General features: G+C 23.1%; 1 protein-coding gene across 1 annotated transcript; it reads right to left on the reverse strand.

Annotated features, from left to right (window-relative positions):
- Positions 1–1,302: 1,302 nt before the first annotated feature.
- On the reverse strand, positions 1,303–1,940 carry OCT59_011756 (uncharacterized protein; the record flags this gene model as incomplete). The annotated part of the gene is made up of 3 exons (XM_066133989.1): positions 1,303–1,337; positions 1,527–1,660; positions 1,732–1,940. 3 exons carry the CDS (start codon positions 1,938–1,940, stop codon positions 1,303–1,305), a joined length of 378 nt encoding a protein of 125 aa, XP_065989298.1.
- Positions 1,941–9,398: the final 7,458 nt, after the last annotated feature.

The following is a 9,398-nucleotide window of genomic DNA, read 5'->3' on the forward strand; positions in this document are numbered from 1 at the left end:
GCATCAACAAATAGTAATATAACAAAAAAGAGTTATATCTGTCTGTAGTTATATAAGAAAGTTATGTGAAAGTGCATTTCATACCTTTTTAAATACATTTTAATTATTTAATTTTAACTCTGCTTTTCATATAAAAAGTCCTTTTACCCTTTATCTCTAAAAAATTCGGAAATTTTAATCCGATATTTTTTTTGCTAATTAACGAAAAAAAGTTTAATTTATTTTTTTTAGTAATACGCACTTCTTTATTATAGTTAATGTAAAATATATACAAAAAATAAGGTTAGAAATACATACATAGTACAGTAGTACATACAATAAAATATATCTACTAATTCCACTAATTCCATAAGTCATCAGTATGATGTGATCGGCCGCAGCATATCGATTGATTTTAAAAGTTTCTTAATAATAATTTTTTTTTTGAACTTTTTTAGACGGGATCTTTTTTTTTTAATAATAATTTTTTTTTTGCTTTTTTTAGACTGAATCTCTTTTTAAATTTATTGTCCAATTTTTTTTTTAAACTTAATTTTTAATATTTTTATCCCGATTTTATCTGTCTTTTAGGCTTAGATTCAGTTCATTTGGATTGATGCTGCGGTACTACAGTAAGCGCGAATTTTATTTTTAATAATTTTTCTTCTATTTTTTTCTTTTTTTCATTTTTCACCTCTTATGTTTTGATCGGCGATACAGTATAATTAAAATTTTATTATTGAATAAACATGCTTTGTATGATTTTCGTTAGAACAAGTATATTTTTTCACTTAAAAATAAAAAAAAACATGTTAATATTTTATAAGTTCTAATTTATCTAACTATAAAAAAAGAATTTTTATTGTTACATTGATTTTAACTATTTAATCCTCAACAGGCTACAGCAAGTAAATATTAATTTATATTTATAATTATCTTCGTTTTTGTTAAATAATGTGACAACTGTAACATGTGTACAAATTCCTTTACTTTTGACTAAACCAAATTATTTTTTTTTGTAACATTTTATCGCTTTGGTAAGATAATATATAATATTGACTAAGTTTTTATTTTTTAAAAAATGATGCGTATAAGATTTTAATAGTTAATTTATTAAATAAATAATGAAAATATTACATACTGTAAATAAATAATGTATATAATTAAATATATAACCATTTAAAATTTAAAATTCCGTCTAACATTGTTCAGTTACATACAAAAAAAAAAAAAAAAATTATTTGGGTCACAGTGAGAATAAGAAAAGCTAATGTTAAACTGAATTCAAATTATAATGGTAAAAAAAGGAAATTTATCAATTACTTATTTTGGCTTTAATCTAAACATTTTCTTTGCCCCTAAATTAATTACTTTTTATTAAAGTTAGAAGATACGTTAAATATAAATAACAAATATAAAGTCAGTCAATAAATTAAAATTTACCATCTTCATTTAAAAATATCTTTTAAATATGGTCTAATGAATCTATTTGATTAATTAAATTAATAATAGATTTTTTTTTATAGCAATAATTTATTAATAAATACCTGAAGAATTTTTAGTTATTATATCATCATTTTGTTCATAATAATCGTCAGAATTTTTTGGCTCTGGAAGGTTATTAAGACTAAGTAAACTACTACCAGTGTAGTTAGCTTTTGAATGCACTTTATATGATGAGCTAGTTAAAGGTGTATTGTTATCATTGATTTCTTCAATTTTTGTTCTTCCAATTCTAGAGAATTGTCATACTTAAATTCCCATAATTTATCCCTAACTTCAATTGCTGTTGGTCGATTTAATGAATTTGCATCTAAACATCTTTTAATTAAATGCACAATGAATTGAGGTACTTTAATAGTGTTAAACCTTGGTCTAAGTCCTAAACAAATTTTCGTTGCTAAAAAGTCATTAAAAATTAAATTGTGATATGGAGATAATCCAGAAATAACTTCATACATAACTATTCCAAAACTGTAAATATCAGCAGCTTTAGTATAACTTTGTCCTCGTAAAATCTCAGGGGCAATATAAGGCAAAACACCATATATATTATTTTTTGCATTTTCTGATGGTTTGTAATCTGCAGGTTTACATAATCCCATATCAGTTATAAGAATAGTTTCGTAATTTTTTAGTACATTACCAGTATGTAGATCTCGATGAATTATTTCATTTCCATGAATATTTTCAAGTCCAGATGCAATATTGTATAAATAATTGATTTTAATTTTTAAATCTAATTCATTATTTTCATTTAAAAAATCCCGTAAGCTTCCATTTACTGCATATTCCAAAACCATCATATAATTTTTTGTCTTTGGATCTTGAGTTATTCCATATAATTTAATAATAAATGAATTATTATCAACTTTATTATGTAATGCAATCTGTATAAAAATATAAATAATATATCAATAAAATCAAATTCTTAAATTTCATTAATTATAAAAATAAATTATACCTCATTCATAAATTCTAATGAGATATTTTCTGAATTATTTAAACTTTTTAGAGCTACAGGCATATTTTGGCTTATTCTTTTCCAATTTTGATATCCATCATCCCAAAAGCTTATATTTCCATCAATCCAATTTGCTTTATATACTATACCAAACCCACCTTTTGCAATATACTCAACATTATAAAGTTTATTGTAAGGTATCCATTCTAATGCTTTTTTAACATCGTTTTTATGAGTTGATAGTTGAGTACCTTGAATAAATTCATCAATATCATCATTACCACTAGTCCAATTATTGAAATTTAGTAGAAAATGTATTGAACCACATGCACAATCACATTTTTTACACTTATTATTGTAATAATTTTTCAAAACTATCATATAATCTTTGGTTTCTGGATTCTGTGTTATTCCATAAGTGATAACAACCTAAAAATATTATATATTAGCAAAAAATTAAAGTTCATCAAAAATATTAATAAAAAACAAATACATTATACCTCATTTATTAACTTAGAAAATTTTGGACTATTTAATTTTTTCAATACTACAATCATATATTTATCGCTTCTCTCCCACTTTTGATTAATATTATCCCAACACTGTATTTTTCCATCACTCCAATTTGCTTCATAGTACTCATTTTCTGCAATATACTTAATATTATAAAATTTATCATAAGATATCCATTCTAATGCATTTTTCAAATTATCATGAGTTGATAGCTGAATATCTTGAATAAATTTATCAACACCTTCATTACCACTAGTCCAATTATTGAAATTCTTTTGAAAATGTATTGAATAGCATATTTTATTACATTTTTCACATTTTTCACTCAAAACCATCATATAACCTTTTATTTCTGGAATTTGTGTTATTCCATAAGCAATAGCAATCTATAAATATTACATATTAGCAAAAATTAAAATTTATCAAAAATTTCAATAAGAGCAAATTTATCATACCTCATTCGCAAATTCTAAAGTAATATCTTTTGTATTATTTAATTTTTTCAGTATTACAATCATATTTTGACTATTTCTTGCCCAATTCTGATTATTTATATCCCAATCATATAAATTTCCATCAATCCAATTTGCTTTATACTCATTTGCTGCAATATACTTAATATTATAGAATTTATCATAAGTTATCCATTCTAATGCTTTTTTCACATCATAATGAGCTGATAGCTGAGTATCTTGAATAAATTTATCAACATCTTCATTACTACTAGTCCAATTAATAAAATTCTTTTGTAAATGTATTGCATAGCATATGTTAATACATTTTTTACAATTTTCATTCAAAACCATCAAATAATCATTTGTTTCTGGATTTTGGGTTATTCCATAAGCAATAGTAATCTATAAATATTACATATTAGCAAATTTATCAAAAATTTTAATAAGAACAAATTTATCATACCTCATTCGCAAATTCTAAAGTAATATTTTTTGTATTAGTATTTAATTTTTTCAGTATTACAATCATATTTTGGCTATTTCTTGTCCAATTCTGATTATTTATATCCCAATCATATAAATTTCCATCAATCCAATTTGCTTTATACTCATTTTCCACAATATAATTAATATTATAGAATTTATCATAAGTTATCCATTCTAATACTTTTTTCACATCATTATGAGCTGATAACTGAGTATCTTGAATAAATTTATCAACATCTTCATTACCACTAGTCCAATTATTGAAATTATGTGTAAAATGTATTGAATAGCATTTGTCATTACATTTTTTACATTTTTCATTCAAAATCATCATATAATCTTTTGTTTCTGGATTTTGTGTTATTCCATAAGCAGTAGCAATCTATAAATATTACATATTAGCAAAAAATTAAAATTTATCAAAAATTTTAATAAGAGTAAATTTATCATACCTCATTCACAAATTCTAAAGTAATATCTTTTGTACTATTTAATTTTTTCAGTATTACAATCATATTTTGATTTTTTCTTGTCCAATTCTGATTATTTATATCCCAATCATATAAATTTCCATCAATCCAATTTGCTTTATACTCATTTGCTGCAATATACTTAATATTATAGAATTTATCATAAGTTATCCATTCAAATGCTTTTTCCACATCATTATGAGCTAATAGCTGAATAGTTTGAATAAATTTATCAACAACTTCATTACCACTAGTCCAATTAATAAAATTCTTTTGTAAATGTATTGAATAGCATATGTTATTACATTTTTTACATTTTTCATTCAAAACCATCATATAATCTTTTGTTTCTGGATTTTGTGTTATTCCATAAGCAATATAAGCAATAGCAATCTATAAATATTACATATTAGCAAATTTTATATCAAAAATTTTAATAAGAGCAAATTTATCATACCTCATTCACAAATTCTAAAGTAATATATTTTGTATTATTTAATTTTTTCAGTATTACAATCATATTTTGATTTTTTCTTGTCCAATTCTGATTATTTATATCCCAATCATATAAATTTCCATCAATCCAATTTGCCTGATATCTATCATTCACAAAATATGTGATATCATAAAATTTATCATAAGATATCCATTCTAATACTTTTTTCACATCATTATGAGCTGATAACTGAGTATCTTGAATAAATTTATCAACATCTTCATTACCACTAGTCCAATTATTGAAATTATGTGTAAAATGTATTGAATAGCATTTGTCATTACATTTTTTACATTTTTCATTCAAAATCATCATATAATCTTTTGTTTCTGGATTTTGTGTTATTCCATAAGCAGTAGCAATCTATAAATATTACATATTAGCAAAAAATTAAAATTTATCAAAAATTTTAATAAGAGTAAATTTATCATACCTCATTCACAAATTCTAAAGTAATATCTTTTGTACTATTTAATTTTTTCAGTATTACAATCATATTTTGATTTTTTCTTGTCCAATTCTGATTATTTATATCCCAATCATATAAATTTCCATCAATCCAATTTGCTTTATACTCATTTGCTGCAATATACTTAATATTATAGAATTTATCATAAGTTATCCATTCAAATGCTTTTTCCACATCATTATGAGCTAATAGCTGAATAGTTTGAATAAATTTATCAAAAACTTCATTACCACTAGTCCAATTATTGAAATTCTTTTGTAAATGTATTGAATAGCATATGTTATTACATTTTTTACATTTTTCATTCAAAACCATCATATAATCTTTTGTTTCTGGATTTTGTGTTATTCCATAAGCAATAGCAATCTATAAATATTACATATTAGCAAATTTTATATCAAAAATTTTAATAAGAGCAAATTTATCATACCTTATTCACAAATTCTAAAGTAATATATTTTGTATTATTTAATTTTTTCAGTATTACAATTATATTTTGACTATTTCTTGTCCCATCAATCCAATTTGCTTTATACTCATTTGCTGCAATATAATTAATATTATAGAATTTATCATAAGTTATCCATTCTAATGCTTTTTTCACATCATTATGAGCTGATAGCTGAGTATCTTGAATAAATTTATCAACATCTTCATTACCACTAGTCCAATTATTGAAATTCTTTCGAAAATGTATTGAATAGCATATGTTATTACATTTTTTACAATTTTCATTCAAAACCATCATATAATCTTTTGTTTCTAAATTTTGTGTTATTCCATAAGCAATAGCAATCTATAAATATTACATATTAGCGAATTTATCAAAAATTTCAATAAGAGCAAATTTATCATACCTCATTCACAAATTCTAAAGTAATATCTTTTGTATTATTTAATCTTTTCAGTATTACAATTATATTTTGACTATTTCTTGTCCAATTCTGAATACTTCTATTCCAATAACTTATATTTCCATCAATCCAATTTGCTTTATACTCATTTGCTGCAATATAATTAATATTATAGAATTTATCATAAGTTATCCATTCTAATGCTTTTTTCACATCATTATGAGCTAATAACTGAGTATATTGAATAAATTTATCAACATTTATATTACCACTAGTCCAATTATTGAAATTCTTTTGAAAATGTATTGAATAGCATATGTTATTACATTTTTTACATTCTTTATTCAAAACTATCATATAATCTTTTGTTTCTGGATTTTGTGTTATTCCATAAGCAATAGCAATCTATAAATATTAAATATTAGAAAAAATTAAATTTATCAAAAATTTTAATAAGGCAAATTTATCATACCTTATTCATAAATTCTAAAGTAATATCTTTTGTATTATTTAATTTTTTCAGTATTACAATTGTATTTTGATCTCTTGTCCAATTCTGAATACTTTCATTCCAATTAATTATATTTCCTTCAATCCAATTTGCCTGATATCTATCATTCACAAAATATGTGATATCATAAAATTTATCATAAGATATCCATTCCAATGCATTTTTCAAATTATCATGAGTTGATAGCTGAATATCTTGAATAAATTTATCAACACCTTCATTACCACTAGTCCAATTATTGAAATTTTGTTGAAAATATATTGAAGAACAAATATAATCACATTTTTTACATTTTTTACTCAAAACCTTCATATAATCTTTTGTTTCTGGAATTTGTGTTATTCCATAAGCAATAGCAGTCTATAAATATTACATAATAGCAAAAATTAAAATTTATCAAAATTTCAATAAAAATATATTTATCATACCTCATTCGCAAATCCTAAAGTAATATCTTTTGTATTATTTAATTTTTTCAATATTACAATCATATTTTTACCTTCCCTTTTCCAATTTTTATTTTTACTATCCCAATCAATTATGTTTCCATCATTCCAACTTGCCTGATACCTGTCTTTTTCAATGTATTCAATACTATAAAATTGATCATAAGGTATCCATTCTAATGCTTTTTTCACATCATTATGAGCAGATAGTTGGGTATATTGAATAAAATTGTCAATATCATTGTTACCGCTGGTCCAATTATTGAAATTCTGTTGAAAATGTATTGAATAGCATATGTTATTACATTTTTTACATTTTTCATTCAAAACCATCATATAATCTTTTGTTTCTGGAATTTGTGTTATTCCATAAGCAATAACAATCTATAAATATTACATATTAGCAAATTTTATATCAAAAATTTCAATAAGAGCAAATTTATCATACCTCATCCACAAATTCTAAAGTAATATCGTTTGTATTATTTAATTTTTTCAGCATCACAATCATATTTTGATTTTTTCTTATCCAATTCTGAATATTTTCATTCCAATAATACAAATTTCCATCAATCCAATTTGCTTCATAGTACTCATTTTCTGCAATATACTTAATATTATAGAATTTATCATAAGGTATCCATTCCAATGCCTCTTTCAAATTATCATGAGTTGATAGCTGAATATTTTGAATAAATTTATCAACACCTTCATTACAACTAGTCCAATTATTGAAATTTTGTTGAAAATATATTGAAAAACAAATGTATTCACATTTTTTACATTTTTTACTCAAAACCCTCATATAATCTTTTGTTTCTGGATTTTGTGTTATTCCATAAGCAATAGCAATCTATAAATATTACATATTAGCAAAAATTAAAATTTATCAAAAATTTCAATAAAAATATATTTATTATACCTCATTCATAAATTCTAAAGTAATATCTTCTGTATTTAATTTTTTCAGTATTACAATTATATTTTGACCTTCCCTTTTCCAATTTTTATTTTTACTATCCCAATCAATTATGTTTCCATCATTCCAATTTGCCTGATACCTGTCTTTTTCAACATACTTGATATTATGAAATCGATCATAAGGTATCCATTCTAATGCTTTTTTCACATCATTATGAGCTGATAGTTGGGTATATTGAATAAAATTGTCAATATCATTGTTACCGCTGGTCCAATTTTTGAAATCTTGTTGAAAATGTCTTGTGTAACATATGCGATTACATATTTTACATACGTTATATGACAACTTAATCTTTCTCTTTTTATCCATTATGCTTTAATAAATAAAAAAGAAGACAACAGAAAAAATTTTTTTGTTTCAGCCAGCCTATTTATGTATTTTGCGTAGATTATCTTATGTATGGTTACGTATTGTCAATATGCATTTTTTTTAATCATGTGTTTATTTCTATTAATGATCTTTTGCATACATTGCATTACTTATTTAATTAGTTACACAAATATTACAATAAATGTTAGAGTTTTGGTTAAATAAATATGTTTTCTAATAACCATTTTGAAATTGTAATTAAATTGGTATTTAAATTTCGCATTTTATTCATGCATGACACGTAATTTTATGCTACTAATACGTACGAGTACAAGCTATATTAAATTTTAAATTTTTTGACACTCATTTTAATAGAAAATTTACAAAACTTCGTTTTAAAATCATAGTTCTTGACATAAATAAACATAAGCAATATTCCTAAAAAAATTCTTAACGTTAAAGAATCGCTAGGAAAATAATTAGAACTGTAAAAGAATTTTTTTAGTCAACAATTGTTGTACGAAACATGATTACATTTCGTGTGATTAATAATTTGTGACGTCATAATGTGTACTTTTTTGCTATATCTTTAAATAAACATAGTTGAAATAATTACAAAAAAAAAATACAAATAATATAATAATATCTAATATATCTAATAACATGTTTTTGCCAAACTTTATCTATATATACTTTCTATCACTTATCCACTGTCACTTCAGGAAGTTTAGTAGTATTTATCCGTTTATTTTAATGGTACCAACTTACTATTTTTAACATAGGCTAGGCTGTTTTGCATATGCAGTTACTGCACTCCTATGCACATCATTAGTACTGTAAGATCACATTTGAAAGTCACACTAAAATGAATGAATCTCCGCTAAGCCACCGGGATCAACATTCCAGTTCCCCAAAAATACTAGGAAAAAACAAATCATAATAACAAAACTTCTAACCATTATAA

Source organism: Rhizophagus irregularis, chromosome 2, assembly GCF_026210795.1.
Source record: "Rhizophagus irregularis chromosome 2, complete sequence".
In the NCBI taxonomy this organism is placed as follows: domain Eukaryota; kingdom Fungi; phylum Glomeromycota; class Glomeromycetes; order Glomerales; family Glomeraceae; genus Rhizophagus; species Rhizophagus irregularis.